Genomic DNA, 25213 nt, shown 5'->3' with positions numbered 1-25213 from the left:
CTATCCCACAGGAGCACATTTACAAGCTGATGAAGAGTGACAGCTACGCACGCTTTCTGCGTTCGAACGCTTACCAGGACTTACTGCTGGCAAAGAAGAAGGTATCTGTTGGAAAGGACATGCTTGCATCTCTTAGCACGTCTTGATTCTCGCCTGCTGCTTGCTGCTAGTGTGAAAGTGAAAATATTGTTTGCTTTTTTTTCCTTTAAGAAGGGAATGAGCACTTTATCTTCTTCACTGGGGGCATGGCATCCATGTGCACAGCCTCAGCATGAGTTTTGGGGAAAACATGGTGACCCGAGGTAAAAGTAGTATGGGAAGGTGTTTGTCTTGCACAGCTGTCTCCCAAATTCAGTGTAGGCAATATAAATTGTATTACCTCCTTCTCATGGAAAAGATGGTATGTGATTTGAGAAGCAGAACCCATCAATCTGTTCATTACTGGTGCAAAATTCACCTGTAAAGGTTTTTACCTCCCTAGTCTCACGTGATATTCCCTTTGGATGCCTTACCTATAGATCTCTCTGCAGCAATTCCCGTACTCCTTTTCCGTGCTTTTGTCTCCCCAATGATGCTACCTTTTCCTCAGAGACAGGAAATAATTGCAATGCATGTAGTAATCAAAAATTCCAGCCACAGTGTCTCACAGGAAATCTGGGTTTGAGCTCTTCTTAGCCTTTTTGGTATCTGCATGAGCTCTGCCAGCACCATGATTCTGTCAGGAGCCTCCAGATCAGGGTAGCAAAGGAATAGTTATGTAAGGTTACAACTCCTGTCCTCGAGTCCCCTCGTTCTAAGAGGTCTAGGAGATAAGCTACTGATTTCTGTGTTTGTGGCTGTGCTCAAATGCTTCCTGCAACTCCTGATTAATTCCCATAGCTCTATGTGTGTGTGTGTGTGCATGTGCACGCTATGTACATGTGTGTATGTCCCACTTGCATTTGGCTCCCAGGACTGCACATAAACTGATTCCTGACTCCTGCAGCCTGAGTGTGTGGTTTCCCATCACCATCTTCCCTGCTGTTTTTCTGCTGCATTCTCTGTGTGCTGCCAAATTACATTGCATCGGCACAATACAATGAAATCCCAGTGGTATTTTTGTCCTGATTGTCATTGTGTGGCCTAAAAGCATGCATATGGTGACAAAAGGAGACAAGCCCCTCTGTCTGCTGTGCCTGAGACTACTGGCAGGTGGATTAGCAAAAGGTAGTGGAGGGCAGCAGTCAACCTTCTGTTACAAAATGTCTGGTCTGAGACAACATAAACCAGTGCTGCTTACATTTAGAAGGGTTAGACCTGACTTAGTTCAGAGACTGGGTAATGAAGGGGGTGTGAGGCAAAGTCTTCTGATGGTACAAACCATAAAAGCCTCTGCCATCTTCCTACCCCCAGCAGCTTATGCCCCCCCTACCCCCCAGTCTCCATTGAAAACATGAGGGTACTTGTGCTTGAAAGCCAGGAGAGCTTTCTCCTCCCAGCCAAACCCATTCAAAACAAAGACTTATTTTTTGCAATCCTTGTTTGCTGTCAGATCAAGCCCTGGATGTGTCAGCATGACATCCTCATCCCCCTGCAAACTGCCTCAGGAGCAGGTTTTGGTGTCACATTAACGCAACCGTGAAAGTAAGAATCAAGTTTCTTTTAGAAAGAACTGTGGGTGCACAAGTAAACATATGAAGGCACAAAAAAGGCCAAAAAAAAGGCAGGAGTAAATCAGTGCAGATGTGCTGTTCAGCAGCTGCACATTATGCAGGAGGGGAGTTGGTGTTACTCCAGAGTCGGTAAAGTTCTTTGCAACCACATTACACTGTGTTGGGCAAGTGAATGTTTTGGAAACAGTAGGTACAGAGATTATGATAGAAAGAACATGACATTTCCGTACGCTGAACTACATGGTCCTATCTTTAGGATGTTTGGTGCAGCTTTGAAAGACAGCCTTTTGAAATTCCTCTAAATAGGTAGAAAGCAAGGGAATGAAAAGAGGAACTCAGTGACACATCAGAGCCAGCATGGATGGAGAATTTGGTTTAGAGCCTGCAAAAAAAGTCACGGATTTACTGATGTAAATAGAAATTCACTGCAGTTCTTTAAGTTGTGATGAGTACATCTCTCTGAGGCCTGTCTTTCCCCAGTGTCATTATCCTCACATGGCTTGTATACTACACTGATGTGACATAGCTTACTTTCATAACTGAAAATAAGTTTTGTCAGAAGCACAGCATGATGGACGGGGGGTAAAAAGAGTTGCCCGCACTAAGCAAATTAGCTACGGCTTCAGATTCCCACATTAATATTTTGTGGATAAGTTTGTGTCATTTGGGATCTTTTGCCTTCCAGCACTGGGTTATGGCACACTGAGAGGGCAGGCAAAAGGGAAAGGTGGACTGTGTGGCTAGAGCACAGAACTGGGAACCATAAAATCTGTATGCTTTCTGTGGTTACCCCACTTAATTTCATGTGTGAGCTTGGGGAAAAAAAAGTTCACCCTATATCCTCCTCTTTTTCAAAGGGCAATAATAATAGCGACCTGCTCAGCAGAGAGATGCCAAAGCTTGATTAGTGCTTCAAAACATACTTCACATTTCTGGTATTTGTCAAATACTGTAAGTTTGAAGAGTTACTTTCTTCCGCACCATACAATAACCACAGATGTGAGAGCTTTCCCTGCCTGCTCTGGGAGTACAGTAATGGAGAGAGAACTTCTGGGTTGGGATTGAGATACAATGACAGAATTATGAGGGGAACATATTGTTCACACCACTAACTGATGCAAGACAGCAGACATAGGCTGCGTACAGACCAGACATACATATTTTGTTAATCCGTTTTAGATGTTTTTTCTCTGTTCTTCCCAGTGTCATTATTGCGAGTAACCACAGTATTACTGGCCTGAATCCTGCAGATTCATGGTGCTCAGCAGGGAACATGAGGTTGGCCTCCAGCAAGGGTGTGATTAGAACCAGTGAGCTGCAGAGGGGAAAAACTGGGTACAGTGTTCTGCCTTGAACAGAAGGCCTCCTCCCTGCCAGGCTGGAGGAGAGATGAGAACACAGCCCTGTCCTCAGGAAGAAAGGCCACGTGCCCAGCCCAGCTGGAGCTCTGGGGCTCTATTCCCAACCCCCTCTCTGCAGCAGGTAGAAATCATGGATCTGCTGAAGGTGTCTGGCTCAGCAGTGAAGGGCTGGATGTGCTGAGATCCCCGAACAACTTGCTGCGTTTTATTTGTGCACCTATGCAACACGCCCTGCTGGTGCTAAGCAGAGTCAAGCACTGACCTGCTCCTGTTTCTGCTGATATGCACCTTGCTGCGGGGTACTTACAGCAGCTAATCACCACTGCATGGCCCTCCAGCCCTTCTCCACAGTAGCCAAAATGGTGGCTGGATGTCCTTAGACAGCAGTGATCCACCTGTCAGGACAAGTGCTGCGACAAACCTCCTCAGTCAAAGCAAGGAGGCATTGTGGCAGGGTGACTTGGCTGCAGAGCAGGGGTTTATTCCCTGGGGAAAGAGCATTGTAGATTAGCTAGTGCACGATGGAAAGGGATGTGAGTGCACAGGAACTTTTTTTGATGGTGAAGAAGCAGCCAGACACGTGCTCTGCTAGTTATTTGTGCAGGGGAGGGAGTGAAAGGAACAGAAAAGACCTCGAGGTACTTTCCATTACTCACTGTAAAGGTGAAACAATGACATTGGTTGGCATCTCTGCATTACTTAAGCGGCAGCTGAACTGTCACAGTGCTGGTGTTCATGTCAGCCTGGGATGGGGTGGCTTCCTACCACCCAGCCCTGCCCATAGGCAGGGAAGCATCCTGGAAAGACAGCCACAGCTGTCGTGCAGACAGGCTGTGAAGCCATGGGAGTGAGCCCTGGAGCACTGAGGGAAGAGCAGGTTGGTATTTTCTTGGTTTAGAGCATTGTTTTGTTCTCCAGCTGGTTCAGGGAATTGTGAATTCACCATGATCCTATTCAAATAAACACACAATATATGCAAAATACTCTGGCCACTTGGTAGCACTGTACATGCCCTTTGCTTTCTCACTTTGGACAGGTAGATGTGGCTGCCTGAGAAGCCCGGGATCTGCTCCTGGCCTTTTCTGAACCCAGGGTCAGGGATATTATTATCCTTTATTTTCATCTGATCCCATTCCCTCCAGAACACATTATTTTTCACCAAATTCAAAATAAACCCCACTTCAAACCCCAAAGCCATACCAAAAAAAAAGGATTCAATAGCCAACAAAATAAATCCATGGAGGGAGGGAGATAGAGAATTTTGTAGACCTTGTGTTCAGAAAACTGCGTTTCTGTATGTATTTCCCTAGCCCTTTTCAGATCCCTGGCAAAAAGTGTCAGCAAGGGAATACTTAGGAGATTCATGCCATGAGGAGCAGGCTCCATTTCCAGCACACACCTTTTGAAGCATTGCTTTTAACCACACCCCCTATTGCCAGCTGCTCTGTATTGCCCAGGAAGGTTTTTGTTGCAGATTATGCCCCCTTCTCAGTCCCATCAGGGCACACATGGCCAGTTTGATTCAGTGGCAGGACTTCTCTTGAATGTTATAAAGATGCTGAGCAATTTTCTCATAATTACTTTTAATAGTCAGTGTCAGCTGTTTTTCTTAAGCTTTCTTCTACTTAATTTCCATGCAAGCAGAATCTACACAAAGGAACTTAAAGTTTGGATGGCTGGGTAAATGATTAAGAAAAAAAAAAGGAAAATTCAGAGAAGCCAGTCAATAATTAGTGAATGGCATCTCTGTGGTGAGCTCTATTTTTCTGTTGCCTGCCTGGGCTGAGAGGTTTTCATCAGATGGTTGTTTCATATTTGATCCAAATGCATATGTCCTTTGCCATTAGCTGGTGGAGTCCATTGGTGTATTTACTGGCAAAGATTGCATCTTTTGCACCTGGGAGGACTGCATGACCTGGCATGCACATGTGTTTGTCTGCCCTTGTCCTTTTGCATACACAGTGTATGTTTGTGCAAAGGCTGCTGTGGCTGCTGCAGCAGGCAATGGCTCCAGGGTCCACACCCCAGGTCTGTTCCCAGGACTGGGATAGGTGTGATTCAGTCTTTCAATTATTTATTTCTTTTTTGCACTTTGTTATTTTTAAATTTCCTTCATCTGGTGTGCAAGGCAGCCTCTCCAGCTCAGCCCCGTGCTGCAGAGCTGTGGGCAGGCATTCCCTGCACGGCAGGCAGCCAGCCACACGGGCAGGCAGACAGGAAGAGCCAGCGAGCAGAGCAGCCAGCACCCACACCCACGGACATTCAAACTGCTCAAGCCAGCTCATCACTCTGCAGCCAGCCTGCCTCAGCTGCTTTTTATTTCACTAGAAAATGTCAGGCTTTGACTCAGAGCTGGATGTTACGGGGATGAGCTTTCCACTCATCCAGCTGGTCCCAGCCTGCCACCGCCATGCCAAATGTGCAAAGCACTGCAGACCGTGCTTTGCAAGGCACTTCTGTGAGCCACTGTCAGTGTTCTGTGTGCTGCTTCCCCACACGTCCTCAGCTGTGGTAGGCAGCAAACAGCCTTGTGTGGGAAGCTCTGCACCAGACAAGCTCTCAGCACCTCAACAAGGAGCTCATCGTCTTTGAAGACCACCATCCTGCCTTTCTGCTGGGTGGGAAGATGTATCACCTTGCTGGGAGAAAAAACAGATCTAAATTTTGACAGGGAGTGCAGGAGTGCAACGTGGCCTGTATAGCAGCTCACTCTCTTCTGACCCCAGTGCACACTAGAGCTCCACTTTAAAATGCAGCTGGGTCAGACACTGACTTTCCAGTCATACTGCAGACCCCAAGTGCCTTGCTCCCCTAAGGAGCCTTGCAGAACACTCAGTCTTTTGTTCAGATATTTCTTCTCCTCAAATTGTGTCTGTAACTTGGCTGCTGGTGGGTCTTACCACCCCTGCAGGAGACCTGCATAGAGGCCCAGTGCCCAGCTGGGCACTGCTCTCCTCAGTCCTGCTCCCTGGGACATGTCCAGCCAAAGTGGCAGGAATGCAGCTCCTCTCTGTCACCTCTGCTGTCTTGGGGTGTAGGGACACCACTGAGGCTACTTCCAAGAAGGAATCTGTGATGCTCTGAGCACTTGTATGACTCTAATACTCAGCCAAAGAGTGAGGCTGATGTTTCTTTTGCCTTTCCTCTCCTCTCACATCCAAAGAGAGGCAATTAACCCTTGGATTAGTGCATGATAAATACTCCTTTGGGAACCACTGGACTGGGTACATCACTGCCTTCCTGCCAGCCAGGAAGGCTCCTTTATTCCTTGGTACTTGCTTTGAGGCCTTGGCTCCATTCTCTGTCTGGGCTAAAATGATGTGCCTCTAGCTTTCACTTTTGATAGCACTTTGGGACATCAGAGCTGATTCTGTGGCTTCCTCAATTGGTTATAAGTGTGGAGGTTGCTTGTTTCTTTCTTCTGGATAAAAAATATTGTTTGTCTTAAAAGGGCCTTATGCTTTGGTCTCATATTTGGTGGTGCAGCAGGGATGATCTGTCCAATTTCTCCATGAGATGCTTAAGACTAACCTTATAGATATCAGAGAACAGTGAAAGCTGTGATAAACGTGCAGAAGAATCAAAAGGCTTTGCCTAGACTCAGCTACACAACTTCTCATCCAATTTATCTGGTATGGTTTTGGCTTCTTTATGTCTTCTCTATCGATTTTTGCATTGGTCCTTTGTTCTGGGGATTGTTACTGCAGCTGAATGTGTGGCAGATGGTATGTCAGGTAGGTGCCTCTCCAGTGCAGTGCTTGTTTCCAGTGCATTGTGATGCACCATCATTACTGTGGTTTTCCTTTACATGTAGCTCCTTATTCCCTTCATGGCAGTTTTACTTCCATCTTACCACCCCCATTTTGCTGGTTCACCACATTAAAATAAGTGTCTCTCCTGGAAATCTGCAGTGCTCACAGCTTCCTGACTGCAGTGAGCTTTCTTTTGTAGCATTGAGTTTCTTCTCTTCTCTATAACTATTTTTCTCTCTTAGATATTCCAGCAAACATGCCAATAAATTATTTAGTTCTTCCTTGTTAGTGGTGATTAGATCTCCCTTGTGCCAAATGAACGAAGCGCTGCAGTGAGAAACCTTCTCAGGGATATGTTAATGAAGCCATGATGCACACACTTGCTTTCTCAGTGCAATTGAATGTCTTCTTGCATATGAATAGTCCTGTACTCCAGGTACAAAAATATCAGTGCCCCGAACTTGTCTGTATCTTTCTGTTGTCTTGCAAAGACATGCATATGCTGTCTTGTGTTTTGACTTACTGGAAATACGCCTCTACTCTTTGGATAAATAGAATAGTATAGGTTTACTGGCAGTGAGTGCAGTGGTGGTTTTCTTCCCGTGCTGTGTCCACTCAGACATTGCTTTTTAATATTGCGAAAGCTACTGTGTTTTTTTCATCTCTCTACACAAGAAGATGGGAGCCTCTGATAGCTGTTTGGCAGATGTTAACCAGAATCAGGCGTCCCCACTTGAACAGTAACAGAAGGAAAATTCAGCGAACAAGAAATCAATACCAACAGCTGTAAGACACAGCAATGCACAGACATATATGGACCATTCAAAAAACTCACAGGGGAAAAGTGACATTCTCTGAGAGTACAAGTAGTGATGTCTCTCATTCTTTAAGGCGTTTTGATTTCTTATGTTTGCTGTTGCAAACATTGATTTCTGCTTTTTACATTTTTTAACAACTTTTTCTTCTTGCTGCTTCCTTATATTTTGCTGCTGTTTTAAAAGACTGCATTTAAGCTGAAGGGTTTTTTTCTGTATTTTTATCTCCCTTCTTCGTTCCCTGTTAAGCCAGAGAATGAGCAAGGTCGTAGAACTTCTCTAGAAAAGTTCACTCGCAGCGTGGTAAGTTCCTTTTCTTTTCCCTCCTCCCTTTCCTCAGAACTTCATTTTCAGCTGGGGGAAATGTGGATGCTTGACTTTTTATTTCATCCTTTATTTTTGCAGCAAGCATCTTTGCAGCTTCTCTCTTAATACTGTAGCTCATCTAACTAGTAGCTCTAAAGAAGGGGCTGGGGGTGGGGGGAGAAATGGCATAATGCTCATTCTAGCTTATCATCATTGCAAAACAAATTGATTTTTTTTGTCTAGAATTAAATACAAAGTTGCCTTTTTGCTGCATTCCCACTACAGTATTTGTTGTGGTTTTTCTTTGCACAATGAAGTAGAAGAGCATGGTTCTCATAGCTCCATTGCAACAGTATCTGTTTGGTTCTGTAGTGCATGGATAATGAAGCCCACATACATATCCACCCACAGCGCTGCAGCCGCTTCCTCCGTTGCGCCCATCTGTCAGCGCTCATGTAAATAGTGAGAGAAGTGCGATACCCTTTGCCTCATTCGTGATACCGATACCGGAAAAGGAGCCCAGTCACAGCAAGCAACATGACACTGTTAAATCTTTTAGACAAGGGGACAGCAGGACCTCAAGGGCAGCAGGCAGATGTCCTACCTCTTTGTCCTTCATTAGTCTCCAACCTCCAGTTGGTCTGTCCAGAGTTTGGGCAAGGCCTGCTTGCCCCACTTGCATTCAGGAATCTGTCTGTGCAGCAATTTTTCTACAGAGCAGGAGAAGCAGGAAGAGGGGGCAGGACCAGAGGCAGATACTGCAAGTGGAGTGGAGTAGCAGGGATGCTGGGCAGCACAGGTTGTGTTTTGAGCTGCATCAAAAACAGCATGACCAACAGGTTGTGAAAGGGGATTCTGCCCATCTACTCTGCTCTTGTGAGACTCTCACCTGGATCCACCTCTGGAGTCCCCAGGGCAGAAAAGACATCAACTGAATCCAGAGGAGGACCACAAAGTTGATTAGAGGAATAGAGTACCTCTTCTGCAAGGAAAGGTTGAGAAAATTAGGTTTGGTCAGTCTGAAAAGTGAAGAATTTGGGGTTATTTAATTGTGGTCATTCAGTACTTTAAAGGAACCTACAAGAAAGACGAGAAGGACTTTTTACAAGAGCACATTGTGACAGGACAAGGGCGAATGAATTCAAACTAAAACAGAGTAGGTTTAGATTGGATGTTAGGAAAAAATCTTTACTGTGAGGATGATGAGGCACTGGAACAGGCTACCCAGAGAACCTGCAGATGCTCCCTCCCAGGAGGTGTTCAAGGACAGGGTTAATGGAGCTCTGAGCAACCTAGTCTAATAAATGGTATCCCTGCCCGTGACAAGGGAGTTGGAACTACATCATATTTTGGTGGTTCCCACCCAAAGCATTCTATGAGTCATACTCTTGCAAGTGTGTATATATATTTGTATATTTATATGTATACTACATACACACTCATGGCATATAAATATAGCACCTTTGTACATCCTGAGAGAAACAGGAAGCTGTGCAGGTAAGTGTGAGCTGCTGTAGAGCAAATAAGCCGAGAGCAGTTCTTCCTGACACTGCTGTGCTACTGCACAAGCAAACCCAAATGTAACATACAAGGCTTTGTAGTACATCCACTGGCAGACTTCCTGGGGAATGTATTTATATAGCTAATGCATATGCACACATTTAAAATATGTTGATACAAAATATATCACTATGCCCATCTGCATATTTACTACTTTCTAAGAGTCTGCCAGGGAGAGGAGTAGGAAAGATTTTTTAATTTTTTTTTTAAACAAACTATGCAGAAATATTTACATCGAGTGGTAAATTCTGCTCCCAGATTTGCCAAGTATGTGGAAGAGTAACTCTCACTTTACTATACTGGCTGGGTTTATAGTTGCACAGCCAAGCATGGATTTTTCTCTTGCATTTGATTTGAAGAGTAACTTGACAAGCTAAGTTTGGGATGCTATGATTAGAATGTAAGTAGCTTTAAAGAAAATTGTAGTAGATTGGTTGGTACTTTAGTTCATTTTTATCTTACTGGCTAGCATGCTGTAAATAGTTTTTTTTCATTTCTCTTAATAAAGATATAAAATCTCATCTTCTGATGGCATGGTAGTTACCAGAACTAAGAAGAGTCTGAATTTTTTATACTTTTCATTATGGCAGTATGGCAGTTTTCTCATCAGATGAGAAAATAGTCACTATGTTGACATGTCATAATGTCCTCAGAGGACAGTATTACCAGTGAGAACTTTATGGCATACTCTGGGGACTGAATTAAGATGAAGTTAATTCTGTATGCTCTAGTTCTCCAATATGCAGTGCAGCTCCCTGACTGTGTAGGAGTGAGCAGTTCAACAGTCCATACTTCCAGAGCTCCACTGTGCTATGTGATTGCTCATTACAGGATCATATATTCAAGCTGGCCCTGCACAGGCATGACAAAGTTAAGTGTATGCTTAAGGTTTGGCTGGAACAGACCCCCAGTTTGTCTCTCTTCAAGGGAGGAGCACTGAGCCTATTTTGCAAGCAGATTAATATGAGATCACATTTCCAGTGATGGCTGTAAGAGAAATCTCAAAACTAGTAAGGGCTAAAAGTTTTGCCTTAAGGAGCCATAATTGAAGTGAAATTGTCACCCAAATTGACTAAACTATTAATTGCCTGTGGATCTGGGCCACCTCCAGACTGTGCTTCTCTGCCTGGCACTGGGGGGGCCAGTAGACCCCTAGGAAACTTTTCAGATTTGGCTATAGCATGTGATCCAGCATTTTGGGAAATCACAGAATCACAGTTGGAAGGGACCTCTGGAGATCACCTAGTCCAGTTCTCCTACTAAGGCAGGGTCACCTAGAGCAAGCTACACAGGCATGTGTCCAGGTGGCTTTGCACTGTCTCCAGAGGGAGACTCCATGGCCTCCTTGGGGAGCCTATTCCAATGCTCTGCTACCCTCAATGTAAAGAAGTTTATGGGACATAAGTCTATCAAGCCAATCTCTAACCCAGCCCTCTAAGTCCAAGGGGAAGTCTCCCTTTCTCCACCCTTCCTCTCTTACTTCCAAAGTCTGGGATTCCCAACTTCAGCACTAAAAACTGAGACATTCAGTAACCGGGCCTTCTCTGTGTCTTCTGTCACCGGGACATGCATCTGATTCAGCAGCAACCCCACATTTTCCCAAATTTTCCTTTTGCTGCTAATGTACTTTAGAAACCCTTCTTTTTGTCCTTCATATCCCTTGTCAGATTTAATTCTCCATAGGCTTTGGCCTTCTTTGTCACATCCCCACATACTCTGACTGTTCCTTCAGTCCTCCCACGCAGCCAGTTCCTTTTTCCACATCCCAGAATCTGTTTGAGATTTATTAGAAGCTCCCTGGTCATCCAAAGGGGTCTCCTGCCCCCTTGGCTTGGTTTCTTGCTCATGGCGATACCCTGGTCTTGAGCTTGGAAAATGTGATGCTTGAACATTGGCCAGTGCTCTTGGACACCCTTTCTTCTAGAGCCCTTCCTTTTACATCATTGTACTCAAATCTGGGGAACTTTGGGGAACACTGCAGGCATAGAGCCAGAGCAGGAGCATGGAGGTAGAGGTTCATGATCATTTCCTTGCTGAAAATACTGTACTTACAGTGTTGCTTTCCATATCAGAGAAAGCTGATTGTAGCCAGAAGACCAAACATGTCCAGCATCTTAGACAGGGAGTCTTCACCTGAGTGAAAAAAATCAGACGCTCTAAATTTGCCTTTTCTGGTTTCTTGGGTCTCACCATCTCTTGATTGACAAAGACAGGAAAAAATGCAATGCTTCAGAAAGAGAAACTGAAGAGAAACAGTAAAGTTTTGTGTTGACAAACTGCAAAGAGTATTGCAGGCTTTTTGTCTCTTACTTGAGTTAAGCCCCACCTGTGAAAAATCTTACAGGGCTCCCAGACTGGTCTCCTGCACTGGGTGGAAAGCTGTACACCTGGTTTTGGGTGCACAGACTTGGAGCAAGTGGAAGTTGTTTTACCCACAGGGCTCCTGCTTATTTCAGTCATAACTCAGGAGTCAGGGATTAGCTCCAGACCATTTGACATACTTTAGCAAGACACCATGAAGTTCTGCTAGGCAACCAGAGGCTCTCCACCTTCACATGGTTCAATGGGGAATAAGAAAGAACAGGGCTTTACATGATATTTTTTATACCAGTCTTCAACTCCTTCAAGACCCACTGTCTTGTCTTCCTTGGCTTGATACTTTTGGCCAACAGAAGGCATCTCATGACTAATGAATGCACCAAGTTTTTGCACCAAATCTTTCTGAAAGCCACATGCTATCTGGTCCACATTAAGCATGACACTAAGAGCAAGATTTTGACAGGGCAATTTTCCCTGTGGTGGTGGTTCACCTTTTACTTCCAGGTCCTTACAAAGTATCAGCTGACACCTTCGTGCAGTAGCCAAAAGGGGGTTTGGCCCACTGTGGTCAGATCCTTTTGTACCAAAGGGCATAGTTTGCAGTGCCTGTCTGGATTCCCCTTGGAGCAAGGGAACATCTGTCTGATCCAGCCCCCAACAAGCCAGGAACCCTCAGCCTCCTCAACTTACCTGACAGAAGTCTGAAGCTGTGATGTCCATGTGTTTCATGGCAGCTTTGTGGTCCCAGGACCAAACATGGTTTCAGTCATCTGGTGAGCATCAAAGGGCCACATCTGCATGGTGGAGCAGCGGAACACTACAGGGCACATGCTGCCCAGCACTGCTGGAGCAGAGGAGTGGCAGATGTCTTTTCTCCTCTCTTCAGGTCTTGAAGAGTCCTCACAAGTACATAGACAGCACAGTGGTAGGATAAACATCACAGTACCTGGCCCCTTTGGGCCTATGTCAGGTTCCCATGCTTTGGAATCTCAGGTATAAAGCTAGACTGGCACTTCATGCTCTCCAGGGTGCCCTGGGGAATGGTTGATATCCTGGAGCTGCAGAGCTGACAGAGCTTGGGAGCTTTTACTAATCCATCTCGTTTCAAAAAGGATGGCACTACACATGGTGGCAGGTTTATCTTATTACAATTTTCCTTTTGAATACAATGAGGACTGACATTATGAAAGCAGAGTTAGCCTGTCTTCTCTCCCAAGTGAAGATAAATGGCATCATAAAAATCAGACACCATGTATCATATATGTTATAAATAATATCTAGTATTGAGGTAATAACTTAATTTTAAAGACACACATACACACAAATCCATATATCTACATCTCTCTCTTCTGTCATATTTCATCATCTTACTAATTAAAAGGAGCCTGCTATACTATTTTTAGCCCTGCAGCCTCAGCCTAGCTGTTTAAACCACTGTAGTTTCCCATCTGCTTTAGAAATTATTTAATAATCAGATAGACAGAAGCTTAGTTCTCATAAGCTGAGATGATCCTTCAGGGCCAAGTGTAGAAGGAAAATATATTTTAATGAGTACATTTAGGGGAACTACTGCTGCTTTTGTCTCACAAAGGAAGCCACCAAGTCTCTGCCTAACTTGCGCTGGTAGCCATTTGCATTTAATAAAGGAGGAAATAGGAGGGGGCTCCTTTGTTGCATCTTAAGCACTATCTCTGAAAGCAGCAATGGGTACTTCAGCAATAACAGGGATTAAACCTATAGATACCAGCCTCAGCAGGTAACTTAGATAAGCCTGGGCCATCATACCCAAACTTGAATTCAACCTTTCCTAAAATGGCTATATTCCAGGGAAGGAATTTTCCCTGGAAGAAAACAGGTGTTAAAATTTCTGACTCAGTGTCCAGGTGGTGACTCAGTGCCAAGACCTCTGGATTTTATTCCCAACTGATATTTCTTTAAGAAAAAAGGCACACCCACATGAACCACTTTTTAGAGGATAAGACTTCTCAGTCTTTGTGCTTTAAAGGACAAGAGAGTGACCAGAGCAATGATCTATTCTTTAGGCAGAATTTTTACAAATTCTGGCTGAACTGACAGATGTGGGACGCTGTTATACATTATGTTCCTGGACTGGAAAAGGTCTTTACCTGAAGGAGGCAAAGAATCTCTTGTGTAAATTCAATGCAGTGTTGAAAGAAAATAAGGTAAAGGATGAGATGGTCTGTGTTTGAGCTGTGTGGGAAGTAGACTGTAGATTAAGGATGTAAGAATAAGGGTTTTTAAATGACCCTTTTCAAAGAATCCTGGACATTCTGGATGGAACGTTTTTTACAGCACATCAATGAAGATTGAAGATTGTCTCAGTTCCCAGGCACAGGTTAATAACTGCATCAACAGACTGGCCCAGCTTCATTAACCATAGCATAGGCAGAAGGAGAAGCTGGGAAGCAGGAGCTGCTGTCATCCTTGTGTTAGCAGCACCAGTCTAGTGCTTTTGTATTTTCACCCAGAAGCATTGTAGGCAAAGTCCCACATGACATCCTTAATGGCTGTGGAGCCAGTGCTCCACCTGGGTTTCTCATGCAAGGATAACTTTTCCAGAAACAAGAATGACTGGAGATCTTGTATTCAATGTATTTATCGTGCTCAGTGCCCAAGGTGCTTTTTGTCTGGAGCGTAAAATGCCCTCCTCCTCCTTGCAGTGATGCAAACTGACATTAGCATGGTAGCATTTCCTTTGCTTTAGTTTTCTGGTATCTTTTGGTAATTTTATATTGAACAATTCTTGTTTCAGGATGTAAATGCATCCCAGTTCAGTGCCCAGAGAAATCCACAGTTGCATATTTAATTTCAGTTCCATATGTATCTGTTCCCTTGCATTATACAGTTGTGAAAGTTTTAGTTTCTACCCTTATTGCCTGGCTGTCCCTTCCTTGATGTTCTCAGCTGTCTCCCAGCTCCATGTTGTGACTTCTGTTTTTCTCTGCTGCTGCTTCCCCATCTTCCTGACCCTGAGCTTAATCCCTTGGCCACTGCTATTCATGCTCTTTTTTATGTCTTCTTGGTTTGTGTACTGTTGGATCAGAGTCCCAGTCAGACTCAGTCCTATTCTTAATTCATGAGTGTGGTGTCACACATGTGAAATGTGTTGATAGAATCTTATCTTTCTCAGGTGAACTGTGTGATGTTTTGCACAGCTGTGTCACTGTGATGTATTATAAATAGTAACCATGAAAGTAGTGAAGAAGGTGTAAGGCTGGAGAAAGAATTGCTGCCCAATGTAATCTTTTTAACTAGTTCCTTGATAATCTCATAAAGCTGTCATATATTTACCACTTTCCCCACTTTTTCACTTCCCAGCTCTACCAGCTTGCATAAATAGATCACAGCATTTGAGAATATGGGAAGTATTCACAACCTCCAATAAAGACAAGAGTTTAAGCCATTATTGGTAGAGAATAGTGGTTGAAAAAGTGGAAAGTATAAAAAGATGATACACTGAGATGCTGGTGAAGTGGCTATCAGAGTAGATAGCAAGAAGGGAAGGGATACAGGAGTGTATTCCAAAGTTTTTTATATTTGTCATCAAGAAAAGACATCTGGGAAAAGGGTTATTTTATCTTTGGAAGGTATTTTACTTTAAAAGAAAATGTGCTTACTTGACTACTCCAATCATTACACTGGCTTGTGCTGAGAAAAGGAACTTGCATTACTGAGGTGGTGGGAAGCATCAGAATGTACCCAAAGCACAAAGGGGCTGCAGCCTGTGTTTGCAGCCTGCCCTGTGATTGTTCCCATGGTGTGACAGCCAGCCAGTGTGCACAGCTGGGGCTGCAGAGGGCTGCATGCATGTCCTGCACGGCGCATGCACTGACTCGCCGCTGCAGGCAGGGATGGACCACGCCTGCCCTGGGTATCGTCATGGTACCTTACCTGGTTTGGCCAGGGGTAAGGTGCATGTGTCACCTGTATGCTGCACAGTCTGCTCTAGATACAGGGCTTCCTTTAAGGGGTAAGTATTCATTGTTTCTAGTAAGTATTCTAGCTTCTAATCCTTCACTTCCTAAAAGCACTGCTGTGTCGTGCTGCTGGCACAGGATGGCAGCTTCCTTTTGCCCCTGCAAGGGCAAAGTGGGTGAGTGATCTTTGTGCATACCATTTGTGAAATTGCTTGGGGACCTTTCTAGATGAAAGGCACTATACAGAGTTCAAACACACCCACTAATTAATTTGCTGTATTTTATTTGAGCCACACACAAATCCTGGAAGACAAAAGCAGCTACCTTCTCGCTACAGACAGGTCTAGCTGCAGATACTAAACCATGACCTTAGCAAGGTGTTTGGGAGGGAGGGTGTGCTTAGCCCCTGCTGTGATTTTAGCCAAGTTTATTTTGATACTCCAGAGAGATTTGATATTTCAGTGGTGCATCCATTTTCCTCTGTACAAGACATTTACATATCTGGTTCCCAGTCATGCTGAAAACTGTCAGACAAGCTGAGTCCTTTGCACAGAATCACACCCTGCCCTAGAGGCAGACCAGCAACATTCAGTTAGGGCATTTCTGAGGTGGCTTGAAAAACCAGTCTGCTACACCACTGTATACTGGCTGCAATGATCCATCTGCTTCTCTGTCTTCCTGGGTTTGTGTCAAAGGGAGGAAAACATGCTTTATCTGCAGTCCACAGGCAGCTTCAACCAATGCCAAAACTGGTTCACTGTCAGCTATAAGAAGCCCAGACTGTACCACAAAAAAAGAGGATCATGTGGTGCTGGTGGGATGGTAGCGGAGGGCTGCAGCTATTATGAAGCTGTGCTAGGAGTGGGTGAATACAGAGATCCTGGTTTGTGCCATATGCAGTGGTGTACTGGTTTTTCTCCAAGCAAAGTGCAATGCCTCATTTAGGAAGCATAAGAAATCCTCACAACTTAAAATGGGAATAGATGATACTGGTTTTAATTGGACTGAAGCTCTGAACTGTTCCCATAAGAGATATGAGCTACAAGAGCAAAAAAGCAATATCATATGTGGGAATGTAACCCATGGTGGTCAAGTTTCACTGTGATGGGCAGGAATGGCAAGAAGCTCAGGTAACTTGTCAGTCAAGCCTTAGAAGAGGAGTGGAGCCCACTCTGCAGGAATTTGGGAGTAACTCATGAGACTGTAGTGGCAGGAACAGGTGAGCATTCCACATGCTGGGAGCATCTGGCTCCACCTTACCCTCTACAGCCACTTTGCAGCTCCTGTTTTCAGTTTGTGTCAGTGTGTAATTGGTGGTATTTTCCACCACATTTTGTGTGTTAATTTATGTTACTTATGTTCATAGTTTGTATGTCTGTGTTTATTTTGTGTTGAACTAAGTTATTTTCCAATATTATGTTTTTAATTCCGTTTCTTATTTAACTTCATTAATTTATGTTATGCTTATCTTATGTTGACAATGTATATCTTAATGAAAAAATCTAATAAAAGGATTATTTTTTAAATGGCACAAAAATAAAGCTTCCCCAAGCTCTGTATTGTAATATAACATTGAAAACCAAACAGTGCTGGCAGTGCTAAGGCCATCACAATCTCTTCAGAAGTAGAATTTGGTTGCAGGATGTTTTTTGCCCACTGCCAAATTTCTTGCAGTACGTTAGCTAACAGATAGGAAAACTGAGCATTGCCTGATGTGAAAAAAACTGAGCATTGATGATGTGAAAAAGATTCGAACCAATGGAAGGAGAATTATCTCACCTCCACTGGAGATGCAGACCAGCCCCAGTTCTCTGCAAAGGGGGATGGGGCAACAGTGCTCCCCATGAGATGACTTCTCTTCCAGGAAGGTGATGCTTCTGGCTGGAGCAGATTGGGCAGCAGGCTGGGAAAAGGAGAGCCCTGAACACAAATGAGGGGTAGAAAGCAAGAAGTGGGGGCAGCTGTAACAAACAAAGCCCCAAGCTGGTAGGTGAAAATTGTGGAGGTGAGCAGTCAGCTTGGTCTGTACTGACATGGCAGAGAGGAGCCTGTGCTGCCATCTCTCCTCTCTCCCCCTGCTGCAGCCACAAAGCTCATTATGGGATAAATCCTGCCTAGTGTTCAGGTAAGTTGTTGACAACATGCATGGGAGCTCAGGCTTGTGCATGCTGGGGTGGGGAATGTCTGCATGCTGAGTTGCACTGTGCTGGGCAGAGCATACCAACATTGTGTGAAGCCATGGGCACTGGACAGAACTAAACTTTCAATTTAAAAATATTTTTTAAATATTCTCCCAACTGTGCAAAGTGCTAGTTTTGGCCGATAAAAGCAAGGAGCAAGATGGAAACTCTGCTGCCTCATACAGTAGGTTTGAAAGGAGTGCTGTCCCTTTTTTGCATCAAATTCCAGACACCCTCTTTTTCCTTCTTACTTGGCTTCTTGGCTATGTTAAATTGCTGAATTTTGCTTCATTAAAATAATTGCTGATTGCACTTTACACTTTAACTTAGCAGCTGCTCAGCAAAGGCTCAGCCACTGAAGATGGTAACTATCTCCTGTCACCTGCAGGTTAATCTTTATTTCAGTGGGCCTCAGTGAGCTCTGATGGTCCACAAGTGCTGAGATCCAATCCTCTGCTGGACATGCAGCCAAGGAGTTAGGATGGCCACATACTTGGAAGTCATATTCTAGGGGACATTTTCATTAGGTTTATTAAGAATTCTCTGATTTTTTTTCCTTAGGATACTCCAGATCCACATTTTACACTGTCTTTAAGAAATGGCTCCTGTCATGGGGGTGTTCAAGGGCAAAAAAAAACAAAACAAAAATCCAAACCAGATTCATTCAGCAGTGCAGAGAGAACTGGACATTACCAAGGATGACATGACACGCAGTGAAGCTCCATGTCATCCTTGCCTGTAAGCTGTGGAACAGCTCAATTGCTTGCAGGACATGAGAGAGAAGGAAGCCTTCCTGCATCCAAGACAACACACAACATATGCTGTACAACATATGCCCTACTGCTTGTGCTGTGCTGTTTCAGTGACAACAGTCTGGGCTTTTAATTGTTGTAACCCTAATTAGTAATGACAAATATTTTGGGACTGGAGGACTTGGGATTTCTTTATAGACTTTAGACCCCATGTAAAAAGTTCACTCCTTACATCCACTCTAATCTTGCCTTAAGTTATTCAGCATATACATGTGGCACAGTAAAAGAAGCACTGAAGTGTGCTGAGCTTGAGATAGTACACTTTCCAAATCCCCTGCCAGCCTGGCTTAGATGAAATTTCTCCTGGAAATACAGCAGTTGTTGTTGACATTCTCTTACAGTGGGGAAAGGAGAGGCAGAGACAGCCGCTGGTTTCATGCTAAACAAAGATGCATGGAAGGAAAACATAATTTATTTTAGTTGAACCTTTTTAAAGAAATTAGGTGTTGCTTGTGCCAAATTTTCACATCATAATAATCAGAAACATCCTTGCTCTATCAGATATATCCCCCAGAGAATTCCACCCATTCCATGTGGTAGGTGAGACCCAACATGCTCTCCCGGACCTGAACTTTTTTGGCATGTGTTGTACCTGGTTAAGAACTATTTCAGCCACCTCCAGCTTTCTCAGAGCAGCCTTTCACCTGACTGACTCAGGCCCTCACACTATGCAGCCTCAGGGAAGGGTTGTGGGATCACAAAGAATACAGGGGTGCATCCCACCTCTGCTGTCTCAAGGTGGACACAGATCACCCTCTCAGTCACACAGACGCCTTTTTTCTGGACACTAAGCAATGACACTAAAGCATGCTGTCACCATCCTGGACTCTTTGGCCATGGACACCCTCTTGGCAAGGAGGGGCAGGCAGGTTTGGATGGATTGGCTGGGGGTCCTGGGGAGAGTGCTGGCTGCCTGCGGGGTGAGATGCTGCCCTATTCCAAAGAACCCATTGTGTGTGCTGCACTTACGTTTTTCTCAGTCAGCTGATGCAAACTTTTGTGTCTCTTGAAGGGCTTTGTGCCTTAGAAGCCCTGCAGGGCTAAACCTGACAGAGATACCATGGGCCAGCCTCTCAAGTGGTGGAAATCAGCAGCACTTCTGTAGAAACAACTGAGTCATGTTGATTTATATCAGCAGGTAGATTGCAGATCCCATCCAGCTTTTCCACATGTTATACACTGTTTTACTCCCTTCTTGTTCATTTTAGTAATAGGAAAGAGATACCAGTTTTCCTAATGAATTGCAATTTTTTCCTGATCCTCTTTTATTTTAATGAGGAGGTCTAAGATGGGAGAATCCTAACCCAAACACCTGCATCCCACCCAAGCCCAGCCTGCACATATCTGTATCACTCAGACTCATGCTGTGAGGCTGACACTTAGCCCTGCATTGGGTTGAAACAAAATCCCCTACATCAGTATGCCTCTAGTTGGGGGCTGAACATTACAGCACTTTTGCTTGTAGTCAAAAATGTCACAGCATTAATCCCTTTATGCAATTTCAGGGATTCTTTTGCCATCTGTCCTAACACAGAGGCGAACGCAACAGCCGAGCAGACAACATTGCTGCCTGCTTCTTGCTGTCTTAAAACAGAGCTTCTTGCACCCATCTGTTTGCATGTCCCTGCCCATGAGGCCGTTCCCTGGCACAGTTATCCTCCCAGACAGACGGGCTTTTGCACGGGGGACTCATCCCAGCCTGCAGGCGGGAAGTTTGCTGCAGTTCCCAGGGTAACGCCTTTCCCATGAGACGGGGGAGCTGCAGATGGAGGCCACTGCTTTTCCCCACAATGAGACGCAGTTTCCACTGGGAAACCCAAGAGCAAAGTTTCGCTCTGCACAAATCATGGCCATTGGCTCCGTTTCCAGCCCACCACCTTCTCCAGGGCAGCCATCCCCTCTCCTCAGCCTGGCCCACCACCGGTGTTTCTCCTTCCTGCTTTGAGCACAGCAATGTTGAAATGGGGGATGAGGAACAGTGTTTGCTCCTCAGCCCTGCTGGAACCTGACGCAGGGAGCTGGCATAGCCCCAAGCCACCTGCCTGTGAGAAGATAACAAGAGGAGCTGCCTGTCGCAGATTAGTTAGAGTCTGACTGAATAGGCATTATATAAACCAAGGATTATTTGTTTGGTTTTTTTTCCTGAAGAAGTACCCAAATATTAGTGGAAACTAACTTTTTTTTTTCCCTAAACTCAGCCATGTTATTCTTCCAGGAATTAACATCCAAATCTTTACCTTCTTCTTCCTATAAACAGGATTCAGGGACTGATAATTCCTTAGCACTCTCTCTCTGGTATTCCTCAAGAGCCACAAAATGACAGCCCTGGTCTTAGCACCCCCAAGCCATGTTGCTCTGCAGAAGACTTGGCCACCCCTGGGGTAGCACTGGGCCTAGCTGTACAAGAGTGCATTTAAAAATAGTGATAATCAAAAAATTGATTTATACTGCAAAAAACAAAACCAAAAAAAACCCCTGCATATCTTGAATGGTGTGTCTGCAGAGCTCTGGGATGCAGCTGGCCATTTCCATGCTGAGCTCTGTGTGTGAGGCACAGAGCAATGGCTGTGGGCCTCTCCTGCCAGGCAGGACAGTCAGCACAATGACAGTGTTTCCCTCAGCCAGCTGCTGGTATACAGAACACAGATTAGGCCGTGTGTGCTCATGCAGCTGAACAAATTATTTGGTGAAAGTCACACGTCTCAGTAATGAAATGCCACTTCTATAGGGAACAGCTACATCCTCCTTGAACAGCCCTACATGGGAAGAGATTAAAAATCAAAGGGAGGTGGGAAGTGTCTGTCTTTTCCTAGAGTGTTAACTTGTTTAAAAATATTTATTTCCAATAGCCTGCTAATTTTTACATTTCAGAATTTTTTCTACATTTTATGCTTACTTATTTTCACTGAATAATCCATTTCTCTTGCTCTTTTTGTGGCTCTTTCTTTGAAACAGCAATCAGTAAGACTTCCTATTGCAAAGGAAATCTTGGCTAAATATAGTAATGAAGAGGAGGTTGTTTAAGAGCTGCTAGGTATTCTACAGCTCTCTGGTATTCCCTGAATGTTTCTTTCAAGCCAGTCTTATTTTTTCCTTTAAGAAAACCATAATTTTTAAAGAGGAAAGTTCACCAAAGAAATACAGCAACTGGTGCAATATACCTGAGATAGTTTTTCACTGTTGTATCAGCAATTGCAAAGCCATCAGTGTTCCCTATGTGGATATACCCTGTCTGCAAATGGAGAACACTGGCTGCAGGTCTGTAAGCAGGTGCTGCATGGTGTAAGTTAGGGCAGGAGTTCAGATGTGCAGGTGATCTTCCTTCTTCCTAGTCCTTGGTCCTGCCAGTGGGAAAGCTCATGTGGATGACAGTAGGGCCTGTGCAGGGCTGTCACAGCCACACTCTTGCATTGGTGGCTTGGAAGAGGGCACAGGGACAGCAGGGAGGCCAAGCAGGAGAGAACAGACACCAACCCATGAGGCAAGTGACCAAGGAGTGTGCCAAGGTGAGTGACAGCAGCACAGGAACAGGCTAAACTGTTTCTGAAATTACTTTTTTCCTAGACCTGCTTGTGGTGAATGCTGTGCAGCTGATACGGAATCACAGACTGTGGGAGGGACATCCCAGTTTTCACAGCAGCCTTGGCTGTGCATCCCTCCCTAAGAGCTCTACCCCTGTGCTGGGTAGAGCTCTGCACCAGCAGGACAGCACGAGTAGCAGTGAGTGTAGGACAGGGCTTTGCTTTTACCAGTTCCCATGAAACTGGAGAAAGGAAGTATCTTCACGAGACCCAGGGCACATCCTTGAGTGATAGCCACTGGACATCAGGAGTTTTGCCACATTAGGCACAACTCCTCCTTTCCAAACCACTTTCCTGGAGCAGAACTGCAGGCGTATGAAATTCTAGAGGCAGGCTCACCCCACCTGCCTCCCTTGTCACAAGAGCCTTGTGCCCCACTCTGGGGGAAGGCCCTTGCCCCTCACTCCCAGAGAAACCATTCCAAGACATCACTTACACCTCTGGATCTCTTCTGTCTGTTTGTCCCTCCCTCCAGGGAAAGTCTCTGGCAAGCAAGCGCCTCACGGGCCTGATGCAGTCCTCCTGACAGCTCCGGCCGACCGCCCCGCGGGAGAGACAGCTGAGACCACTGCCGGGGACAGGGAGAGCAAGTCCCTGCTGGGGAGACAGCCTGAGCAACTGGAAGCAGAGAGCCACACACCAGTGGAGCACCTCTCTTCACAGTTTACACCAACACTTCCCTGTCTGCACAGCTCCTTAAGGACCCTGAGCTCTGTGCAGGTACTTTGTCTCCAGCTGAGGTTTGGAGAACACTTCACCATACACAGGAGGTCAACAAGGCGAGGGCTTGCTGTCTCATTATTTAAGGAAACAGACCCAACCACAGCTTGGAGAAAGAAGAGCTGAGAGAGATCAGTGTTTTTCCACATCTCTTTCCTCCCTGGCACAAACATGACTGTAATAAGATGGCACCACAATCTCACTTACTCCCTTTCATGTGGCCGTCTGGATCCAATAAAATATCTGGATATTTTAGCTGGAAGCTGCTTCTCCTTCTCACAAAATCCCAAAAGCATTTCACCTGCAGATTCACTGACTTTAACTTGGTTTTTCTTTCCTATGTTTCTCCTCCTTTAAAACAATGGGGGAAAAAAAAAGAAAGGCATTAAGTTCATCAGTCGTTGTCCTTCCAAAAGCATGTAGCATGTCCAGAGATGATACCAGATCCTCAGCTGAAGTGAGGAAAGCAGGAGTGGTTTTCATCACCTGAGGATCTTCCCCCTTGAGTCAGACTGATCCTGGTGCAAATTCTCTGACGTCGGCGGAATCGTTCTGCATGTGCGCGTAGTGTAAATGTGATCAGACTCTGCCTGATGCTCAAAAAGTCATGTTTGAGATGTGCAATGCACACACAAGCACACACACACCCACACACCCACCCACACACACACACACACACTCACACAGTATTTAAAGTGAGTTGGTTTATATTTTATTTAATTTTCTATTTATTTAAGATTTTGCATACCTAATCAATGATGGATGTTCAAACTTTTCTTCAAGCAAACCAAACAGGACTCCAGCTCTCCAATCGGAGAGGGCCAAAATCCATTCACTTGTGTCCAGGGAAAGGCAACTCTGATGTGGGCAGTGAGGAGGGAATTGATGGTGTGAATGGGCAAAGTGCCAAGTGACACTCCCTAAACAGCAGCATTCCCAGCTGTGATATCATGCTCAGATAACTGACCCTGCTGAGAAGCAGCATTCTGAGAGTGAAATTGTACCATTGGAGGAAATGAGCTTCCACTAAAACTCCTCTGACCTGCAGCTCATGAATGCAACAGCAAAACACGGCTCAGTGGCTTGTTTCAAGCTGTTGGAAGTATGGCGGTTAGGATGAGGACAGGACTGAAGTGACTTTATTATGAAATCCATTTATACTAGCAGCAGATAGGAAAATGGCCTGCATTCACATACAGTATACTATCTATATATAAAAAGAATTTCAAGACTCAGCTGACTCACAAAATCTCCTATATTTTGTAAGCAGTTCAGATCTGAAGCATACATGAAACTAGACATTTCTTGGTCTTCTTCACTCATGCCAAGGCAAATTGGCTTTTTGTACAGGTGGTAGAAACTGCTATATGGCTACAAGTCTGCATTCTTACCTAAGCAAAACCATCTAGCTAAGTAGACAGCTGGCTATTGACAACATTCACTTCTGAGGCAAGTATTATTCTAATATCTAAGGCCTATGTATGCACAAAAACATGCCAGCATAGTTTCTGTCAGAAAAAGAACCTTCCTCTTTGCCCATGACAGTTCTCATTCTGATATCTCTTTTCTTTCCTGCAGAAAAGTCCTAATATCAATTATACCTAAGGTCCATTCACCTGCATGAATGTACAGTAGATGACTGAGTATGATCTTTGTTCTTTACACATGCCTATACCCTAAACAGTCTGCTGTCTGACCTTCAGACCAAATTCATCCTACATATACATGACACACAAGCAAGTTCCAGGACTGCAGAACCATGAGTGTCCCTGACATCCTTGTGGTCTCCTGCCTCTGAAGAGAACATTTGTCACCCTCAAAATTGTCACTTAGCTGTCCTTGCAGGACCTATTTGTCCTCTGTTGCCCACCCAGCCAAAGAGTCCCCTTGGGAAATAGCAGGTCTTTGTTTAATAGGTTCACATGTCCGTTCATGCATATGCATATATGCCCCCTTGGTCATCCCTAGGAAAATGCAGAGGTTGTCTCTTCTCAGAGCCTTGTAGATGGTGTTTTTATCTCTGTCAAACCCTCCAGTGCCATGCATCACTGGAGCTCTGTAAACCAACAGCTGCTCGCACTCCAAGCGACTCTGCTGCCAGTGCTGCCCAGCCACAAGGCATTTCCCATGGGAGGTCTGTCTCGTGAACCCTCCAGCTGGTCTGCAGAGCATTCCTGAGCAACATATACACATAAAACATGAAACTGGTGTGTAGCA

At 44.8% G+C, this 25213-nt stretch overlaps 1 protein-coding gene across 9 annotated transcripts in view; it reads left to right on the top strand.

Annotated features, from left to right (window-relative positions):
* The window catches only part of RGS6 (regulator of G protein signaling 6), a 247239-nt gene extending 222249 nt beyond the window's left edge, over positions 1–24990 (top strand). For 6 of the 9 annotated variants that reach the window (XM_077180261.1, XM_077180266.1, XM_077180262.1 and 3 more), the window contains 3 exons: positions 12–101; positions 7830–7883; positions 17568–22742. In XM_077180261.1, coding sequence (XP_077036376.1) covers positions 12–101; positions 7830–7883; positions 17568–17627 — 204 coding nt within the window. In that variant the 3' untranslated portion in view covers positions 17628–22742. The other 3 variants (XM_077180265.1, XM_077180268.1, XM_077180264.1) reach the window with 2 other exon arrangements.
* Positions 24991–25213: the final 223 nt, after the last annotated feature.

The sequence above is a fragment of the Agelaius phoeniceus genome, chromosome 6, assembly GCF_051311805.1.
Source record: "Agelaius phoeniceus isolate bAgePho1 chromosome 6, bAgePho1.hap1, whole genome shotgun sequence".
NCBI lineage: Eukaryota > Metazoa > Chordata > Aves > Passeriformes > Icteridae > Agelaius > Agelaius phoeniceus.
The sequence above is the reverse complement of the archived record's forward strand: the minus strand, read 5'-3'. Positions and strand labels throughout refer to the sequence as shown.